The 21,089-nt window shown below is 48.5% G+C and overlaps 1 protein-coding gene across 2 annotated transcripts; it reads right to left on the reverse strand.

Moving 5' to 3' along the window:
• Positions 1-15: 15 nt before the first annotated feature.
• Positions 16-20,203, reverse strand: Cdhr1 (cadherin related family member 1). 2 transcript variants are annotated; one of them, XM_036199181.1, is made up of 17 exons: positions 19,793-20,203; positions 19,205-19,300; positions 18,221-18,366; positions 17,152-17,202; positions 15,869-15,958; positions 13,686-13,772; positions 12,309-12,425; positions 11,143-11,286; positions 10,688-10,766; positions 9,403-9,503; positions 7,565-7,768; positions 6,966-7,118; positions 5,041-5,205; positions 4,235-4,302; positions 3,446-3,674; positions 2,615-2,872; positions 16-2,102 (listed from the first exon to the last, which is right to left on the reverse strand). In XM_036199181.1, the coding sequence occupies exons 1-17, from the start codon at positions 19,845-19,847 to the stop codon at positions 1,566-1,568; spliced, it is 2,580 nt and encodes an 859-aa protein (XP_036055074.1). In that variant the 5' UTR covers positions 19,848-20,203; the 3' UTR covers positions 16-1,565. The 2 variants fall into 2 exon arrangements, with proteins under 2 accessions (XP_036055074.1, XP_036055075.1); XM_036199182.1 differs by lacking the exon at positions 19,205-19,300.
• Between the last annotated feature and the right edge of the window lie 886 nt (positions 20,204-21,089).

The following is a 21,089-nucleotide window of genomic DNA, read 5'->3' on the forward strand; positions in this document are numbered from 1 at the left end:
GAACGATGGATTTTATTTACCACTTACAAAAGAGTTTGACTACATGCGTATTATAGGATGAACTCCCTGGAGTGGGAAACATGATCCAGCCCAGCACTTTCCTGAAACATGGGCTAGATAGTGCCTTCCCAGCTGGACTTTTATGGACATACCTCAATACTGCATAGGCCAGTGACTGCAGATCTACAGGTGAGAACTCTGCATACTAGCACATCTGTGTGACACCTCAGAACACAGAACAAGAAAGCCACATGTTCATACAATCTGATCACATCAGAAACCTCGGAATTCTAGAGGGCTTCACAGAGTGTACATATCTAAATTTCCTTAAAGAGTTCTTCAGAGGACAACAGAACCTCTGTGTATTAACCATGGCAGCTTGCAGGATTTCTCTCCTGTAAGATTATCACATGTGTGTGTCCCAACTAGAGAAAAATGGTGTGGACCAGGAGCTCTCAGACTAGATGCCTGCTACGATCCACTGTGTTCATGGAGCAAAGCACCCTGGGAGACTCATTTCTCTGTGTCAGCAAAACAGACTTGCACTGGATATTACTGCCTGACTTTGCTTCTTTGAGAGTGACATGGGGTGAGGGATGACAGTTGTGGAGGGAAAGTTGTGTGAGTCCAGGGAAATCCATGATCAGACTGTGGCTGTCTAGGACGGTGATTGTCCCCAGTCTCAGTATAGTCCCTCCTGGGGACACTTGGTGGAGCTGCTGAAGGGGCTAATACTTTCTGGATGAAGTGTAGCCAGAGAACTGGCTTAGGACAAATACTTTGTAATCATGCTGTTCTGCACTTGGTGAAAGCCTTCAGAGTCATTGTTTTTTTTTTAGGGTTTACTTGCTTCATTTTACAGACAAGGAAGAAGACAATTAGAGTTTAAACAGTATCTCTACGGTCATGTGATTTGAGAAGAACTGGATCAACATATAAGTCTTCCCTGAGCTCAGGCCTGATATCCAACTACCGTCTTGCCCTGTCTCTTCAAGCCAGCCTGGAGACATCTGCTCTCACTCTTAGAAAAGCTCACCTTACACTTACATGTTTGGAGCACAGTCTTTTCTAGATGCAAGTTCTATTGCATCTAGTTAAATAGTTAGCATGAGTTTTCAGAGCATTTTGGCCCCTTTCTATAGCCCACAGAGCTCACGGACTTTCAGCTTTAGCTGAGGACCAACCTCCATTAACCTGCTGTTATCTGAAGCTTCAGGATCTAGATCCTTGTCAGTCTTGTCACCTGTGGTCTGGGCCCTACTTCTCAACTAAGGATGACAAGGTCCCAGTGGGGTTCCAATGTCTATGGGGTCTAGGATTGGTGAGTAGAAACACACGGACTTGACTCCCTGTGGGCTTCTAGTCTCTGAGGAATAGAAAGCCTTGTAGCTGTGCCAAGGATTTGGGTAGCGGGCCTGTAGCTGCCAACTGCATCCCATCTGAGTACTCTTTTGCCCAAAGCCCTTTGCAGAGCCCTGTATATGGGGTTACAACATTATACAAAATAGAAGTGACCTTGAGGATCAGTACTGGGGGAAGGGAAGAGAAGAATCATGGCACACACTCTAGAAGTAAGCCTTGTTGTCTAGACTCTTCTTCTCAAACTTTTGCTTGAGCTCAGAGACCAGAGAGGACTGAATGGGGCCCCCTAAGGGCTTGGGCTTGGGTAATTGTTGGGGTGGCTGTGAGGTGAGGGATCCAGAGACAGTAGGCACTGTCTGTTGGGCCACTGTACTGGATGCCATTTTGGGGGGTGGTGGTAGAGCTGGAGCTCTGGGGGGCACTGTGATTCCTGCCCTGCTGTTATTGCAGTTCTCATTGGGAGGATCCTCTTTGAGTATGAATTTGGTAGCAGCCTTGGCTCTCCTGAATTTGAGCCACTCTATTCGAACTGTGTGGGGTGCAGGGCTGGGCCGTCTATGGAGCACACGCCTCACAGGCAGGACCTTGTTGGACTTCTTGTTACGCCAGAAGGTGGCTGTGGAGATGAGGACAGTTATGGCCACAACAATGGCCATGACTCCAGCCAACACCCCCACAGCCTTCATGGGATTGTCCTTGGTCTGTATCAGGAAGGCAGCCATGGAGCCTCGGGACAGCGTCTGGAAGAGAAAGCCACACCCTGTGTCCACTGCTTCCTCCTCTTCCCTGGAGGACAGTGGTTGTGTGAGCTTCCCTACGCCTGACAGGTTTAAACATCCTGCACCAAGGCGTCCCTTTGAGAACCTCAGGCAAAATGAACCGAGACAGATCACAGTAGCCTCCTGCAGATTCCAAACTCCTGGAATCTTTCCTTGAAATAACAGAATACCGCTTGTCTTTGGTTACAGGGAGGACCATAAACCAAAATGAACCAGGAACTTCGTGTTTAATGAATTCCTGCCAGACACCAAGCTGATAACTACATATAATGAGTTTACTTTTACCTTCTAACACAAGAGAGGTAATGGAGGCTTAGAAAGCCTAGAGTCACACTACTAATATTGAAGGTAGAATTTCAACTTGATTCCCAAGGCTAGGGGTTTGATTTCACAGAAAGTCCTTGACAGGACTCAGTATCCTTTGGCACAAGTTTCCCTGTGCCCCCTTTTCCTGACCACAGCATTGTACTCACCTCTGTGTCTGTGATGTCTATCTTGAGTAAGGCTGTTGTGCTGAAAGATGGAGAGCCTCGGTCCTTGGCCTGTACCTGTAGAGACCATGAGTAGTCCCCACTGGGTGTGATGTTGTGTAGAGCTTCCAAGGAGTGGATGGAATTCTTGAGCCAGATCTCTCCTGTGTGTGCATCAATGTCAAACACATTGGCTGGCTCTGCATGGGTGATGGAGTAGTCTACCAAGTTGTTTGGCTCCTCTGCATCCTGGTCCGTAGCCTGGGCAGGGCAGGGTTGGGGGTGGGATAGAGGATCACTTGGAGAAGATGTCTGTGAATATCAGCTAAATAAATCAGTATATAAAGTTGGGCTTTCTGGGTTGATGGGAAAGGAGTCTGATCCTATTTGGAGCATATAGAGTTGAATGTGTGTGCTACTCTGAGCCATGGTCTACGTTAGGCCCTACCAGATGTTATGAGGCTCCACCCTCAGAAATCTGTGGAGTGGGTGTTGGTGACTCCTTACTATACATGCAAAGATGAAAGCTTGGATGCCAAGTGGCTGGTCCAAGATGAGGTAGAAGGGGAATATCTGGTATTCAAAGCATGTCTGTTGGGATTCAGAATGTATGACTTTTCTGCATTGAGAAGATAGTGTATAGGTGGAAAAGCATGCTTTGTAGCATCAGGTGTTTCATTGATGATGTGTTCTTTCCTAGGGAAGATTTCCAGTTGGGGTGGAAAAGAAGCTGTGGATAGTGCCATATAGCCTAGTGCCCTTATTAGGATGCATTGATTTTAAGTTAAATTCTCATGGCCCAGTCAGGGGTGCACAGCTGCCTCTGAAACCCACCTCAATTTTCACTGGGGTTCCCAGCACCATTGTCTTTTCCTGGATGCTCTGTACAAACTGAGGGTAATGGTCATTGACATCCAAGAGAGTGACAAACACCTCAGCCAGGCTGTACCTCCCATCCATGTCTTCTGCCTTCACATAAAAGTTGTACCTCGAAGTGCCCTCAGCATCCATGCTGGCCCAGGGCTGAGTGTAGATAAGCCCAGTTGATGGGTGAATCAAGAATCTATCAGACACAGAAAGCAGAAAGCACAGTTGCTCATGCACACTTGTCCATGCATGTTCATGCCTACACCTACACACACACACACACACACACACACACACACACACACACACACACACCCTGCAGTAATAAGATGCATCCAAAAGTCCTCAGTGAGACATCGGGAAGCTTCTGCAAGCATCCCACCTGCTCCTGCCCCATCCTTATGATCTGACTCTAGGAGGCAGATCCAGCCGTTAACTATGGAGCTTAACAATCCAAACTGCAGTCTGTCCTCCTTACCCCTGGCCCCACTCCCACCCCATCCTATCCCTGCTTACCTGCCTTCTGAGGTCAACACCAACACCCCAGGCCTTCTTCTTTTCCAGTCACCTCCCTTATCTCTGCCTCAGGCTCTCCAGGGCTTCCTTCCATTCCTTGCCCCTCTCTACCCTGTACCCTGGGATGCTTACCTCCCTCAGCTGGCTCTTATCCTTTCACTGGTCCCTCCTGCTTAAGCAGGGGCTCCCTTCACCCAGAGCCTTATAAACTGCTTTGTCTGGTGTTCTGGATCTACTCACAGGTCTGACCCGGTTCCATAGATGGAGTACTGGACTTTGCCCCATGGCCCTGTATCTGGATCCACAGCCTGGAAAAAAGAAGACCCTAATGAATGGTACCGGCACTGTGGTGAGGCAAGTGGTAGTTCCTGTAGCTGAAGGCAGCTTGCAATGGAAAGCTGGCATAGCCTGGAGTGTGTCCCGCTGGGGAAGAAGTAGCCTGGGGGTTGCTCTGTGCCCTGGCTGTCTTCAAGGAGGTAGCAAATGTGAGCAAACCAAAAAGGTTTATGTCTGGAAGACATCTGTTCTTCTGTCATAACTGAGGAGGAGAGGGGAGTGAACCTCAGGCCCTGTGCTTGGCGTTTGTACATATATCTCCACGATCACTAGCAGGAACTGGCCTCACCACTTGCTTCTACAACACATGGCAAAGGGAATGAGATAATCCTTTATGAGCAAATTATAAGAGACGGTGCCTTTTGCCATGATACAAGACCCTTTCCTCATATGGCCTCAGGTATATAACAGTGAGGAAAGACAGACTATCATTAAGTAAAGAATCAGAAAGTTAGAGAGGGCAAAGAGCTTATTCAAGGTCACAGCTAACAGCTGGATAGTGATGGCATACATGTTTAATCCCAGCACTCAGGAGGCAGAGGTGGATAGATCTCTCTTGAGTTTGAGGCCAGCCTACTCTATAAAGCTAGTACCAGGGCAATCAAGGCTACACAAAGAAACTCTGTCTTGAAAAACAAAACAAACAAATAAACAAACAAAAAGATCACAGCTAATGACTATAGGCCTTGTGAGCCATTCCCCCAACCTACTGTGACAGCCACCACATTGGAGCCCCCTGGAGCATTCTCTGGGATCCTGGCAATGTAGTAGTGAGAGGTGAACTTGGGGACATTATCATTGGTGTCCAGAAGCTGGATCACAATGTCTGCTGTGGAACTGAACTTCTCCGGGGTGTTCACTTCAATAGCCAGGAGCTGGAGGAAGATGGAGAAACACACTTGACTGGGAGGGCAGCTACCCACTAAGATCCCACTACCACCTATCCCCCCCAATGGTCCTGCAACTGTGTGCTCCTCTCTCTGTCTTTTGTTGCTGTGGCATTGCATTTTTTGGTGTCAGAGTCTTACTACAAATTCCAGCTTTAACTGACAAGCTTTCTTCCTCAGCCTTCTGAGTGCTAAGATTATGGCCATGTGTCACCACTCCCAGCCTGCATCCGGCGCTTACTCTGGCTCCCTGTGGGCCATCCCTGCTACCATCTTCACAGTCCCTCCTCTCCTCTCCCTGTGAGTCTGCCCTTCTAGTGTTCTTGCCATTTCCACTGTACCCAGGCCTGGGATCGCTACTGTGGTTGTCTGTTCTACAGATCTACATATTCCTTTCTCATCCGAGTTTCCAGCTGTTCTGATAAATTGATTTCTCCAGATACAAACCAGTATAATCCTATCAAGTTTTCTCACCAAAGGAAATTCTAGGTCAGAGGTAATTTGGCTTGACTAGACATGGCAGCGCGTGCCTATTATCCCAGTACTCAGGAGGCAGAGGCAGGAGGACTGTGAGTTGGAGCTATACCGTGAAATCCAGATCCTCCTGGGATACATGACAAGGTTCTGTCTTAACAACAACAACAAACCAACTTAGGGAGATTAGCATTTTTTGAAGGCAGGAACACCTTCCTAGCCTTGCCTTCCTTAGATACCACCGGGAATATCTGCATTTTTCATTTAAGTATTGCATGTTTCCCATTAAGGCAGTTCCTAATAATGTTGCATTAATTACTTTTGCAAAAGTGTCTTTTATTCCACTGCATTCCCATTCTCTTCCACCTCCTCTCAGTCCCTAAGAAAGCTGTTGCAGTAGAGTGCTAACTTTGTGCTGTGACTTTGCTTTACTTATGATAGTCTTTCAATCATTTTTCTTAGAGTTTTTTCTAAGAAGATAATAATACTTTTTAGCTCCTCCTTCCTAAAATTTTTGGTTCTTATTTCCTCTTTGTCTGGAATAGCATCATTCCAAACATTGAGCTAAATCATGTTGATGACATTTGTGTTTTATTTGTGTTTTACTTTTTACTCCAAACTTCAGACAAAGACTTTTAGTAGTTCACTTTTTATCATGATGCTGGCTACACACTCTGTGTGTATATAGAATTATAAATAATGATGAGTTAAATAATATTATTGAAGTACTTATTTTCCCTTTTAATTAATATATTACTCACATGTTGATATATGACAGAAATAATTTATACATATTCATAGTTTTAAATAATTATAAATGACATCAAAAATGTATTTCCCCACTTCTGTGAAGGTTGTTATTGGAACAGATGACAAATGTTAAAGGCACATGAGAAACCTGTATTTTGTTAATCACACAGTTTCTCTCTCCATCTGTTAACACAGCAAACTATAGTGGTAGTATGCCCTTGACTCCCCAGCTCTCAAATTCCTTAGCCAGTGGTGGTTTAGAAGCTGGTACCTCAGTAAGAATGAGGCTATGAGAACTTTGCAGAAGCTGTGTGTGTTGGGGGCGAGGTAATGTCCCCCCTCACCCCAACCTACCTCCTATTGTCCACATGCCCACAGGATGGGCAGAGACTCTGCGGGAAAGGAGTGGAACCACTCAGGCCTGGGAATGACAATGTTCTCCCACATTGAATTCAGGCAGTGGTGTGAGATAGCCTACTCCCAGCCCTGCCTTCCCATTCAGGGCAGGGCAATGCCCCACCTACCTTGAAGGTTAACAACTTAGACTTTTCAAAGTCAATGGCGGCTGAGTTCTCTACTATGATGGTGACTTGGGCTTCATTCAGGACAGTTTGTGGCACGACTCGGAAGATGCCTCCGGGTCCCACCAGCCGTAAGTTGAATTTGGCATTGGCTCCCTAGACAATGGAGTTTGAAGAGAGGAAATAGAAGATAAATAAGAATAGAAATACGTTATATATTTGTGCTAGCTGAGGAGCCCTTACATGCCCTTAACCCTAAGCAGTGAGTAGTCTTTCTCTATAATGGTGAATTGATTAAGAATCAGATTAGCAGGGCATGACAATTAAGCAAGGTAAAAGATAAGCACAGCCTGGCTCTGGAGGAGGCAAAGACATTTACAGACGTGCAGTCAGGTCAGATGCAGAGGACCCATTCTTTGACTGCCTTTTACTTTGCAGCTGATTATTGATGTCTAAGCAAATAGTATGGGATTGACTACCATCCCTCCACTACCTCTCAGCTGCACCATCATCTCTTACTTATATGTGACTTGCCTGGACCCTCTCACTGAAACTGAGCACTGACACAGACCCCAGTCAATTTCAAGGGCACAGCCACACACCTGGTCAGAGTCATTGACAGTGATCTTGAGTCCACGAAGGATCTCCCCCTGGGGTGGGTGTTCATACATAGATAGTTCAAACTTGTTCTGGGGTCCACTCTCTCCATAGAAGGTTGGAGGATGGTTGTTGAGGTCCACAATCCTGATGGTGACTGGGACCATGGCCTGAGCACCTGGGCTTCCTGGAGAGTTGACCTCTGTCACCTAGGATGGGAACCGATGGCTATGGCCGTGTGGCACGCAGACTGTTATTGGGCTTAATAACTTTTCCTCTTGGTGTTCATACCCTTGCAACTCCTCTCTTTAAGCATGGCCTGACCTGAAAACTTGCTTTTGACTGGCAGTGTGGTTAGATTACTAGAGATTATAATTCACTTTGCTAGCAGCCTTTCTCTTTCCCAAGGCGTTCGCAAAGCAGGCAGCTATGCTAGAGAGGCTAGGAGATAAGAAGCTAACAGCCACCCATAGGCAACAGCCAGTAAACAGCTGAGTCATACCAAAAACCAAGTGAGCCATAAAGCCAGTCCTTCCCCATCCAAGCCTCCAATGAGATCCCAGCCCTGACTATCTCTGATTGCAGCTATGTGAATGACCTTGGAATCCAAGATCCAGTCAAGCTGAACCTGGATTCCCTACCCTTGTATATTGTTTTAGGAGACTAAGTTTGGGATGATTTCTCATGAAGCATTAGTTAACTAATACAGGCTGTAAAGCCAAGACTGGGTGATCATAGACACTCCCACGGAACTTGTGACAAATATCCCCTTTCCAGGGGCTCCTTCCTGTGCTGGATGAGTATGTTATACTTCTAAAAAGATGCTCTAGAGTAGTGGTTCTTAACCTTCCTAACGCTACAACCCTTTATTACAGTTCCTCATGTTGTGGTAATCCCCAACCATAAAATTAGTTTCATTGCTACTTCATAACTATAATTTTGCTGCTGTTATGAATCATAATGCAAATATCTGTGTTTTCCAATGGTCTTTGGGGTCATGACCTGTAGGTTGAGAACCACTGCTCTAAAATGACCCTCCCAGACCCCATTCCACACCTGTCTGTAGGCCTACTCCTACATGCTGTCTCTCTTTCCCACCCCACTCAATTCTCACCCATCCCCAGTTAGATTCTTCACACAGACTTCCACACCGCATCTGGAGCTACCATCCTCGCGTCAGAGGGCTCAGCTCCTTGGTTATGTGAGTCAGTTCTTGGCACATTCTCATAGACTTCTCCAGTCCCCGCTATTTCTTCTACCTGCTCCCCACTTCCTCCTCACCCTTAGCCTCTGAGGCTCTGCAGTGGTGGATGTTGCCAGCAGCTCCTCTCCTGGCTCAACCATCCTCTCAGGGGACTATCTCATTCCCTCCATGCCTGTCCTAGTTTTCTTCCAGTCGCTGTCCCAGAACACCCGGACTCAAAGCATCTTGGGAGAGAAAGGGGTCTACTCCTGCTCACTGTCCCAGGGACACTTCGTCACTGCTGGGAAGTTACAGAAATAGGCGCTCGAGGCAGCTGGTCAGACCACATGCACAATCCGAGCAAAAGTAATGTATGTGTTCATGTTGCTAGCTCACTGCTGCTTACAATACATCTAGCTCTCTCGATTTGTATGGAGTCCAGGCTCAAGCCCATGGAGTGATGCTCCCTCTGCATTTTCAGTAACCCTGCGTGTGATCTCATGTTTCTCTTTGCAAGTGTTTGCTGCAGCCTGGGGTAGGTGCTCCTTGGAGTAACATTTCAACCCCTCCCCAGACTGAGCCCTTGGGTCTCGTCAGTTTTTGTTGCTCTCCAGGACTGAAGAGTAGGGGTGGGGAATAAGCCAAGCAAATAGGTGTCACCTGCACATGAAGCTCATACACCTCTCTCCGGAGCTGGGCAGGGCTCTGAAGGACGGAGATGGCTCCAGATGTCTCATTAATTTTGAAGACTCCATCACTCTCTGTCACAGAAAAACATCGCGCAGTTTAGCACGAGGTCATAGGAGGTAGCGTGGGAGTCATGCCACACACTCCTCTGACATTTCACAAAGAGCTCCTTATAGAATGTAACCCTCCTGTCAACCATCTGTGTGTTGCCAAGGAGGAAACTGAGTCTCAGAGGGGCCAAGTAACTTGTCTAATGTCCCTCAGCCAGTACAGATCTGGACTTGAACTTTTGTCCAGCTCTCAGGATCCATCCCATGTGCTTTTTTCTTCTACATAAAAGTGTGTGTGTGTGTGTGTGTGTGTGTGTGTGTGTGTGTGTGTGTGTGTAAAAGGAACAAGAAGAACTAAGAAGAGAGGAAGATAAGAAAGAAAGATAGAGGAGAATGGAAGGAGGGAAGAGGAGAAGGACAGAGAGAAGCTTGGAGACGGTACAGGAGATAGAGGGTGTAAAGGAGAGGAGAGGGATGTGGGATGGGGGATGAGCGTACTGTAACTGGAGGACAGTTTCAGAGGTGGTGGGCAGGTAAGACACCTGGAAAAGTAGCCCCACACAGTGATGTCTTGGTGGTTATGGGCATGTTTTTATTTGAATTCCTGGAAGGTGACTATGTACCAGCATGTCTTAGGGGAAGAGTAGTGCATTACAGATGTAAGTTCATCTGGGATCAGGCTTCAGGTGTGCTGACCTGGTTTCCTGAGGCCATGGAGCCCACCCCAGGGACACTGTGGCCTGCTTGACTGCTGTCCAGCTGTAGTAGAACATTCTAGAGTCATCTGACTTAGACTAAAATCAAGAAGTAGTCAATACCTATCAGCCTTGTACCTGTTTTCTACATACAGGCCTAGTATTACAGAAATGCCACAACATCATTGCATCTAAGTCGTTCAGTCATCTGCCCCAGTCAAACTGAAAAGAACAAGAACAAAACACAGAAATGCGGAATGTGGGAGACATGTTGCTACTCATGCCATTGGCAGCTATGTCCGGGGCAAAAAGAGTGTACATTTTCTCTTGGGACCCTGTGGTGTTCTCTCTCACTGGATGTAATAATAAGTAAGCACAGAGCAAAGTTGTCATCTGAGGAGATTAGCCCCCATGCCCCACCCCCAGCTTCTTATCATCCTGGTCCCATAGGTGAGGAAACCAGAATCCAGTTGCACAGAATCAGAGATGTGGCAGAGAGTTACCCTCACTTACCGTTCAAGAGTCTGTAGAGGATGTGGTTGGGTTTGCCTCGGTCTCCATCGATGGCAACCACTGTCAGCACCTCTGAGCCCTTGGAGAACAGGAGCCGCTGTCTAAGGCCATGGTGATGGGGTGTCTCCCCTAACCCAACACTGCCCCGCCATGGACAGGAGGCATCATGGCTCTCAGGACTAGGTTTTGGGCGGCTCCAGAAGGTGACCCTGCTGTGACTTGTTTAGGGCTCTCCACACCTGTCCTCCCAAGGCTGAAGGAACCACCTGAATGAACTTTGCCACTCCCTGGCCCCAGGATCAAAGCATTAGTCTCCAAAAACTTTTGGCCTCCTGACTGACTCCTAGCCAGCCTCCCAGAGGGGAGACCGGCTAGTGTGGGGTGAATCCAGCCATCCTCAGGGTAGTCCCAGGGAGTCACACAAGGAACACTGGGTAGGCAGTGCAGCCACTCACCGGAAGGGTGTCCTCGTATACATAACCATAATAAGGTGTACCCACGAACATCGGGGCTGTATCCTGAACATCTTCCACATTAACGGTGACTGTGGTGGTGGCTGAGAATACCACATCAGCCCCTCGAAGCCTGCCTCCACCATCCTGGGGAGGAATTAGGCCAGAGAAGGAAGGTGAAGACAAGCTGGCCTCTAGGTGATAGGCTCCACTTTAATATACTCCTACCACCTCCTGGTTGTGAAGCCACGTGGCCCCTCTTAGTGTCTACTTGTTCTTGCATCTCTGGAGTCCCTTCTCCTTTCTCAGTGGTGTTGGGCATGCCAAAGAAATGACCCCAGGGGGGCTTTGTGTCAGGTGTCTGACTGGTTTCTTTGGACACAGGATTAACTCTCCAGGTACATTTTCTATGTGTGATTAGTGCCAGGGAGAAAGAATCAGACTGAAATTCCTATTCCTAGCTGAGAACCAAGCCTCAAGCAGCTCCTAAGAACCTTCCGTATGTCCAGTCTATGATGGCGGCCATGGAGTCCCAGGAATGTGACATGGGTCCTCCTGGTACAGGATGTAGAAGGGTGGCTTACAGTCAAGCTGTGATCTGAAAGGGGGCTTCCTGCTAAAGAACCCAGTAGGTCTAATGGGACAGCTGGGTTTTCCTTCTCCCTGGGGCAAAAGATTTGGCTGAGAGCCTCCTCATTCCCAACTCCCAACTATGTGCTTCCTAAACTGAAGTAAGGAACTTCATTAGGCTTCAGAAGCTGGCACTTGGGGAACCGAGTTCAGAGAGGACAGACAGCTGATCACACAGCAGGAAAGGGTAGCATGAGCCACTCTGTCTGGAGAGAGAGGAGCCAGAGGTTGTGAGAGGGATACATATCTGTGTCATGGTTCCCTCCCTCATGAAGGGACCTAACTTAAGTTTCTAGGGAGTCATATGACATCCACGAGAAGGAAATGTGGCCCCTCTAGCCTAGAAACACCAGCCTTCCTGGAAAATGTGTTCAGGCAGGAAAGATTCCAAGCAGCTGCCTCCTGCCCTCCCCTCCCCCGCCTTGCCCACATTGTGTCTCTTGCTCTTGAAAATACCCACTCCTTCATAGAACCTCACTGAGCTCCAACCTAGCAAAGGATGAAATTACCACTGGATGCTCCCCCTAGATCTTTGTTACCTTGGCGACCACAGTGATGAAATGAGCCCTCGACTTCTCATAGTCCAGTGTGGCTCCAGTCTGGAGACGCAGCACACCACTGTGGCGGTCCATGGTGAACGTGGAGGAGTGTGGGTTCTGTAAAATTGGGGAGCAGCTGAACTCAGGGAGCACCTAGGCCATTCCAGGAGTTCTCACACTACCAACTGAAGGAGTCATTGACCTTTATCCCAGGAACCCTAGCTCCCAGGCTTAGATTCCAAGTTCAAGTGTCTTGCCTGTCTGAACTCAGAATTTTCCATCAACAAAGGCTTTGCTCAGGATTTCTGTACCTTCAGGCAAAACCAGCTTTCTCCCTCCCAGCAAAGCCTGCAGGCTGGTAGCAGGAAGAAACACTCACAGTGTTCTGATTTGGTTGAAGCTGGGTCTTAAGTGTAGTAGCGAAAGAGAGAGATCTGTGGACCTTCAAACCAGACCAGGTAAAAATGGCTGTGGTGATTATAAGTAGTGTCTGACAGGATGGTGGGTGACCAGGAACAGGCTGTAAAAGTACTTGCCTCTGCTAAGGTGCTCAGGGGCTCTTCCAGTTGGGGAAGGTCAGGAAATAAATAGACTCCAGATACTGCAATTGGAGCTTTACACATGTTTAATCCTCATGATGGTTGAGCAAGCAATGCTTCTCACTCCCAGCAGAAGAGTTAAGGAACATGTTGAAGGAATGTGAGTGGTCAGTGTGTGTTGTGGGGGAAGGGTTGGAAGGGTTCTTCTCTAGTTTTTATGAATTCAGAGGATTTCTCTAGAACTTGTCATGTTAGCCACAAGGCTGTGTTGCCTTGAGAATCTGAGGGCAGGTGAGCAAATATGGAAAGAATAGGATGTGTTACAAAGAACAGCAGCCGTTGCCATTCGAGGATGGACAGAGGCTCCTGGGAGAGCAGGAGAAGGCAGTGGCTCAGGGGAGAAGCCCCCATTTTTTGCCAACACAGCAATAGAGGGATGAGAGTGGGGGCTGGAGCACCCCAGCTATCTTATTTGGCATGGTCTCTTCTCTTTTTTTTTTCCTATAGACCGTTTGAGTCCTAAATGGATTTCTTACATCCTACGTGGGTGCTAAGTGTCCAGAAATTCTTTAGGGAAAAGGGTGGGAAAAGCAGAGAGCTGAGGGTCCCATAATCCTAAAGAGAGAGAGAGGGTCTAGGCCATCTTAGAGGAAGCCAAATTGGGCCTACTAGGAGAAGAGGTCATCTGTCTCCTTCTGGTCTTCATCCCTGTCGGGTACCATTGAGAACAGAGACACTGGCAGGCATGGGGGACATGCTAGCTGGTGATGGAAATGGAGGGCACCCAGGTGTCCTCTCCATCTCAAGACCCTGGTTGCATCTGTGTGTCCTATCTTACCTGTAGGAAGTAGGTGACACTCCCTCCAGAGCCTGTGTCCTTGTCCTCCGCGTGTACCTTAAAGATGCTGCTTCCAGCAGGTGTGTTCTGAGGGGTTACAGACAGAAAAGGGTCAGTGACAGGATGGTGCAGGAAGCAGAGGCGTGGGGGCCATGGATCAGAGGGAACGGCAGGGTGACTGAACAGTGGTGACAAAGCACTCAGCAACAAGAACGGAGAGAGACAGGGACAGACAGGAGCTGAGGGAGTGGATACATGGGAAAGGGAGGGAAGGGGGGCCAAGAAGAGAGAGGCTGTCCTAAAGGGGGAGTGAGAGGTACAAACTAGGCAACTTAGCCAAAACTAAGAGCTAAAGGTTTTAAATATGAAATTGTAATTTACAAACAATGACACAGCCCATAAACATGGGTATATTCAGGATCACCAGAGGACAGTTTACAGCAAAAATCCATCACTGATGTAGAAGACCTGCTTTCTGAGGTGTGTGTGTGTGTGTGTGTGTGTGTGTGTGTGTGTGTGTGTACTTGCACACATGCCACAGCCTCTAGTATGCAGGTCAGATTCTCTCCTTCCACCTTGTGGGTCTTGGGGATCAAACTCAGATGGTCAAGCTTGTTGGCAAATACCTTTACCCACAAAACTCCCTGAGTGGCCCCTTAGCAAACCATCAGGATGGAGACAATTGCTCTCTTGCATCATAGAGCAGAGGACAAACAAAGTGACCTTTTAGTAAAGTACTTTGGTAAGGTAAGAAATGAGTGACAGCTGCTCTTTCAGAGGACCCGGGTTCAGTTCTCCGCACCCACATGCCAGATCATAACCATCTGTAACTCTGATCTCTTCAGGCACTACACATATGCGGTGCACAGATATGCATTCAGGAAAAGCACTTACGCTCATAAAAACAAATAATAAAACATTCTTGTGAGCAAGTCAGTACAGTAACTTCATTTTTTTTTTCACTCTATCTTAAGGATTCTTTTTATAGTAGGGGGCAAATTCAGAGCCCCAAGCATTACTGGCAATTTTGTTCCATGGAACTGTACTCCCAGCCTGGACACTAAGGGTCTCAGGTGGAGACAGGAGGAGCAGAATTCAAAGCCATCCTTTCTACATAGTGAAGCTGTCTCAAAAACAAAAAACCAGAACCTTTTGGTTTTTGTGTTACTCTTGCCTCCCAAGTAATAAGATTACAGAGGTGTGTCACCACCTTTAGCTCAAAAACAAGCAAAATTAAAAGTGGAAACCCAGCGGTGGTGGTGTATGCTTGAATCTCAGCACTCAAGAGGCAGAGGCAGATCTCTGCATCCAAGACCAGCCTGGTCTACAGATCGAGTTCCAGGACAGCCAGGGCTACACAGAGAAACCCTGTCTTGAAAAATAAAACAAAAAAGTGAAAAACAACAATAAAAAGAAAATTAAAGGGGAAAATCATGTCTGTGTGGGGTAGGAAAAATAGTTCAGTGGTTTAGAACCCTTGTTGTTCTTGAAGTGGACCTGGGTTCAGTTTCCAGCACCCACATGGCAGCTCACAACCATCAGTAGTTCCAGTTTCAGGGAACTACTACTTGACCCCCTCTTCTGGCCTGTGTATGCACATGGTACACATACAGTCACATACACATACAATAAACAAGTGAATACTTTTTCAAGCTGTGCTTAAAGGTTGATGTTTCTTGTGACAGTAGAAATTTAAAGCTTAAATATCCAAATAATGGATTCTTGGGTTCCATCAGTTTATGATGGCAGTTCACTTGATAGAAGCTATCAAAATGATGCTAATTACCTAAGCCTGACAATGAAGGATCAAAATAACAAAATTCTTACATTGTAATGAAATGAAGAAACAGGATACAGAGAGCATATTTTAAGAATCACAGTTACATCACACAAAAAGAATAAAAACCCTATAACCACACACAGAAAAATATTGAAAGGAAATAGAGAGAAATCTAGTGAAATCTCAAACTAGGAGGCTGAGAATGACTTTAAAATGCATTTAACATTTCTACAATAAGCAAGCAGTTACAATTACGTTAAAAATAGCAAACGGGTGCAGTGAGTAACAGATAGCTATACTACACCCAGGGCTCTGGTCCTCTGCACAAGTCATAGGGGCAGCCTTGGGATCAGGCCAGGGACCCTTGTGGGAGCTTTGTCCCTGCCTGGGGCCCCTCACTCACCTCTGGAACCAGCACAATGTAAGGCTCCTGGATGAACCTGGGCGCCTCATCATTGGCGTCTGTCACCAGTATCACGGCTTTCTCGGCCACCTGAGGAGCAGAAGAGTCAGGGTCGGAGCAGGAGCAGGAAGACCTTGGGAGGTTGAAAAGATGTCTTCTACTATTTCTCTCTCTCTCTCTCTCTCTCTCTCTCTCTCTCTCTCTCTCTCTCTGTCCTTCTCTGTCTCTGTCTCTGTCTCCTCCTTTCCATCCTGCTTTTGTTTATTCATGCAACAAATATTGTTCAGCAACCCTTTGATGACAAGCACTTCGTTTCACCCTAGAGACAGAGGACTATTTAACGGGACGTTTTCAGGGACCATAGTGGCTTTGACATGGGGAGAAATCAACACATAGAGATACCATTAGAATGGCGATATAATATACAGTCCTGAGAGCAATGCTCTAAATAGAACCACCTGAGAAAGTCTTTGCCTGTGACCTCTACCAATCAATGTGTCTTTCATGCTGAATGCTGTGGCCAGAGGTCCTGCAAGTATCCTGAGTTGTGGTGGTAGACACCTGGGAGCCTCTGAAACTAGAGGTACCAACCCTGCCCAAGTTTGTCAGAGGGAAGAGCAGAAATGAACCATGAACCAGGAAGCTGGGGTCAATGTGCAAAGGAAAGAAGAGATGGACACAAAAGGAATTCAGAGCAGAGACCGAGAGTCTGTCTGGATGGTTGGCAGGATGGATGGGGGAGAAGAGTTAGGAGAGGCAGATGGTACCTGACAGGGCGGCCTTGCAGGGCAACTTGGATTTCATCCTGAGGGACGGGAGGGCCAGCTGTCAGCGCTTTCACAACTGGAGAGCAGCCAGGTCTATGTCTCACAGTGAAAGCCTTGACAGCCCTCTGAATGCAGATTGGGTGGTCAGGGAGCCCCTGGGGCCTGTTGTAACCACATCCACACCGAAGTGACTGGCAGAAAGTAGTGGCTGTGGGAGTGGGGGAGAAGTGAGAGAGAACACCTGGCTCCCCCGGGCCAAGAGCCAGAAGCAGAAGCTGGCAGATGGGGAATGAGTAGACAGGTTTGAGAAGATGTGTGGTGTAGGTGAGACCCATGTGAAGCGAAGCTGGGAGGCCATGATCTCCGCTTATCCCTTTTCTTCCTTCACCTATAGCCTGACTGTGCCCTTAAATGTGGAGAGGCTTGCACGGTCCCTGGCTTGTTTTGTTCAGGGAGTGCCACTGCTGGAAGAGGAATCATGCCCCGTTCAGGCATAGATGATGAAGGCTGACTCACCAGGTTCAGGCCATCGGAAATGCTGATGATGGCTTCGATCTCATCTTCCTTCTGTGAAGCAAAGAGATTGAGTGACAAGCTGGGAGCAGCTTAGACTGGAGGCTGTGCTAAGCTGTAGCCCTGTCAGAGAAGGCTGTTTTGAGGAGCCCAGGAGCTGAACAAGACTGTGATAGTGTGCAAGGCCTGTGAAGCTCCCCCCTGCCAAGCTTGAGACCTTATTTAGAAGGGCTCAGTGTGTCCAGAGCTCTTATAGATGCAGAGGGTTCCTTGTGTCTCCAACAGATGTTGCCCTGCTAGAGAAAGGGGAGGGGCAACTCTGGCATACTCAAGAGAGGAGTGGTCCTCACTTCTCTTTTCCCTTCCCCTCCCCTATTTCTCTGCACCTCTCTAAAGTCCAGGGTTTGGCAGTGGTCCATGTTCATAGTGTCCCTAAGTGTTGGTGGCATTTTGAGGAGGTCACCAGATCTATAGATATGCAGGGCAGTGTGCTGGCAGCAGTCTGCCTCCACTACAAAATCCTCACCACAGTGCTGAGAGCAGTCATTCCCCCCAGTGCCCCTCCTGTCCTCTCCACTCACCTGTGGTCAGTGGGGTTTGCTGTGGTTACCAGAAATAGCCATAGCCCCAGGGCCAAGGCTGAGTTATGTAGGCAAGTGGAGAGAAAGGGCACCTATTCCCCATCATTCTGCTGTTCAGAAGTACCCAGAACCAGGGGTGTCCCACACTCAGATGCACTCACTCTCTCAGCCCCTCTCTCGCCTCGCCTGCGGAAGTCCCCGTGGTTTGTGAGGCTCCTCCAAGGTCAGGCTTAAAAACCTACTCTGAGGGGGGCTCTTTCAGAAACTTCAAAGCACTGATTTTGTTTTGCTGTGATTGTTAGTCGAATGTGCTTTAAAAACAAGCAAGGCTGAGAGCTGCCATTGAGAGGTTAAAGAAATCTTTGCTAGTGTGACTGGTCTAGGGGAAGAGCTGGAGTGTAGGGATCACCCCTCCTTCACCCCCTCTCCCACAGAGAGCAGCACAGAGGTTCCGAGTACTAAGAAGCAATAGCCCCAATTTTCTCCTGTACCTCTCTGTCCAGCTCTTCCACCAGGGTGATGTTTCCACAATTAGGATCAACAGAAAAGACACTTCTAGTGCTGGGGTCAAAGCTGATGTGGTAGGAGAGAGGGTCTCCCTCGGGGTCAGTCCCATTTAGGGTGTACACATGAGAACCTGGAAGGAGACAAAGGGAATATCTGGAACCTGGGACCCAACTTTTCCTGAAAATATCAGATGCTTAGAGCTAGAGATTCCTTTGTAAATACTCAGGGCCATGGCGACAGCCCAACCAGGCCTCACCCCTGCTGGCTGCTTTCTGCGTTATCTTAAGTCTCTAAAGTTATCAGATGTTATTACCAGCCACTTTACAGATTGCCATCTGTAATACAGCCTGGAGAGGAGGTGTCTAACTGTAGTGACTTTCCCTCTGCCTGGAATGAATTCTCTCTGGGAAGCGGAAGCTGGAGGGGTCCCTGGGATCAGGAGTAAAGTGTAGTTGTTTGGAGGAGGGTCTGGCTCTTAGGGGATTTCTGAATTCAGAAATATCCAGGAGCTAGGTAAACCTTGACAAGGTAAAGTACAGGGTGTTAACTTTCCCTCTCTCCTTCTACCTGCTACTCTGCACATCTCTTAGTTGGAAGTTCTTGGGTGGTTTTAAAGTAGGTTTGTGGAGGTAAATATATTTGCTCAAGGTCACACCCTAAAAAGTAGCAGGCACCTCACAACTATGCTTCAGAGGGAGTCAGCCCACCCCATCTTTAAGTCTTCATCCTGGTCTCCAGGAGGGGTCCAATTTAGGTCACCATGACAGCCTTGGCCTCCTTCCTTGCTGTTACCCTGGGGTATTCAGAGTACAAACAGAGAACCCATGGGAGCTCATACCATGTGGCACCAGTGTGCCATAGGCTGTGAGGAGTCATGAGTCTTGCCCTTGAGTTCTAGGGAGATGAGTTTCCCCTGGGAAAACTCCCTCGGAGACCCGGGATGGCTGCAGCCAAGGCTACTTTCTTACCTACAGGAGTGTCTTCGGGGATGCTGAACAGTGCCATGTTACCGTTGGTGCTGCCCACTCCATTGTCAAAGAAGTGAGGGGCAAAGTTGGCCTGGGCTAGGAAAAGAATGAAGACAAATAGACACCTCGAGGGAGCTTCACACTAGCAAAGTCGCTGTCTGGACCCAGCGAATGAAAGAGGGGTTCTGCAGGGACTTCCTCCCTGGGGTACCTGGTGACGGTATGCTTGGGCTAGGTTCAAGCTTTTCAGGGACACATTTTATGTCAGGCACCTAGAATCAAGGTGAAGGACAATCCCACCCCATCAAAGAGCTCGAAGAGGGGTAGTGTGCCGGCCAAGGTCACACTTCCTGCCTTGCCAGGGCAGCCAGTAAATCAGCCCCCTAGCCTCCAGGAGCCAAAACATCCCAGTCTGCCGGGATGCCGCCTCTCAGCCTCTGGAGAAGCACCCATGGAGTGTCCTATCGCCCTGCCTCGCAGCTGGAAGGCTGCCCTCTCCCCATAGTCTGCAACTGGACAGTGCAGCCTCAGTCTCCGTGTTTCCCTAGGAAGCGCCAACACCCATCCTCCCGGGCCCTCGCCACTCACCCAGGTAAATGCGCAGCAGCCCCAGGACCAGGGCGGCCCGCAGGCAGCACCTCATGTCTCCGCAGACTGGTCGAGAGCCTGGCCACTGCCTAGGCCGGGTGCTGGACCTCGGAGCATGCCCTGGGCGCGGGAGGAGAGCAGAGGCGACAATGCAGGTGACGGCGGTGGCGGCAGCGGTGGCAGGGAGGGAGCGCGGGTGGTGCGAGGGCGCTAAGCGGATGACAGCGCTCCGGGATCTGCACGGTGGGATGGCTCCGGTCAGAGAACTAATGAGACCAATTACTGGGACCAGCTTAGAGCAGCGGGCGGGAGGGCGTGACAAGACTGCCTCCCTCCTACCACGCCCACTGTGCCCTAGCAACCCAGGAGCGCCAGGTGCAGAGGTGGAGCTTTGCAGAGGGACTGGTGCCTGCCCCAGACTACCTTGAGCAAGCCACAAGAAATTCAGGGTTTCCCGTGGTTTGGTGGGGCTCCAGCTGCGCAGGAATTTTCCTGCCTTGTTTAACTTGTTTTGTGGCTTTCAGGGGATCAGACCTCTCTAATCAAAGCGTTCATGAACAGAACAGTGAGCAGGAAAATAGCCCAGCCTCTTCCAGGGCGGAGAGGTCTGCGTGGAGGGAAAAGAAAGGGCGATGGAAAGCGGCATTGCCTTGGCAATTCAAACAGACCCTTTAGCTTTGAGTTAGACCAAAAGAGCAAGAGCAGAGAGGATATTATCGAAACGGAGTAGGAACAGGAAAGCCCAGGAGCGTTCCTGGCTTGGACTCTTCTTCTCTGACACTAGGTGTGAGCGGAGATATCCCCTGTACCCTTCTCCGTGTTGGGTCATTCATCAGGAGGGGTGAGAAGTAAGGCAAAGATTGAAACCATGTTGCTTTCAAAGCGGCCCATGGGGTGCTGTGCCCTTAGACAAAGGAGAACCTCCATATGCTTCATGGAGTTCTCACATCCTCCCTTCGCAAGGTACTTCAAGGAAGCAGAGCACCTATACCCCTTGGGCCAGGCCTCCCTGATCAACTCTTAGCAAGGATCAGGGATTCAGAGAGCAGCAGGGAGGAGCTGAATCAGGACACCTAGGAAGTGCTGCAAATTCCAGGTTAAGTCTGACCAAAGGCCTTTATATGGACTCTGATGGGCCTTTGGCTGAAAATGTGCACAGCACATTACACAGGTACTTGGGAATCTGTGCTTTTCAAAATCCTGGGACAAAGCCAGGTCCCACACAGAGCATGCAAGATAGGTTTGCTGGAGCTTGCTCAGATGTAAGAGTTCCTGAAGCAGGAATCTTGCTGATGTG

Source organism: Onychomys torridus, chromosome 9, assembly GCF_903995425.1.
Source record: "Onychomys torridus chromosome 9, mOncTor1.1, whole genome shotgun sequence".
NCBI lineage: Eukaryota > Metazoa > Chordata > Mammalia > Rodentia > Cricetidae > Onychomys > Onychomys torridus.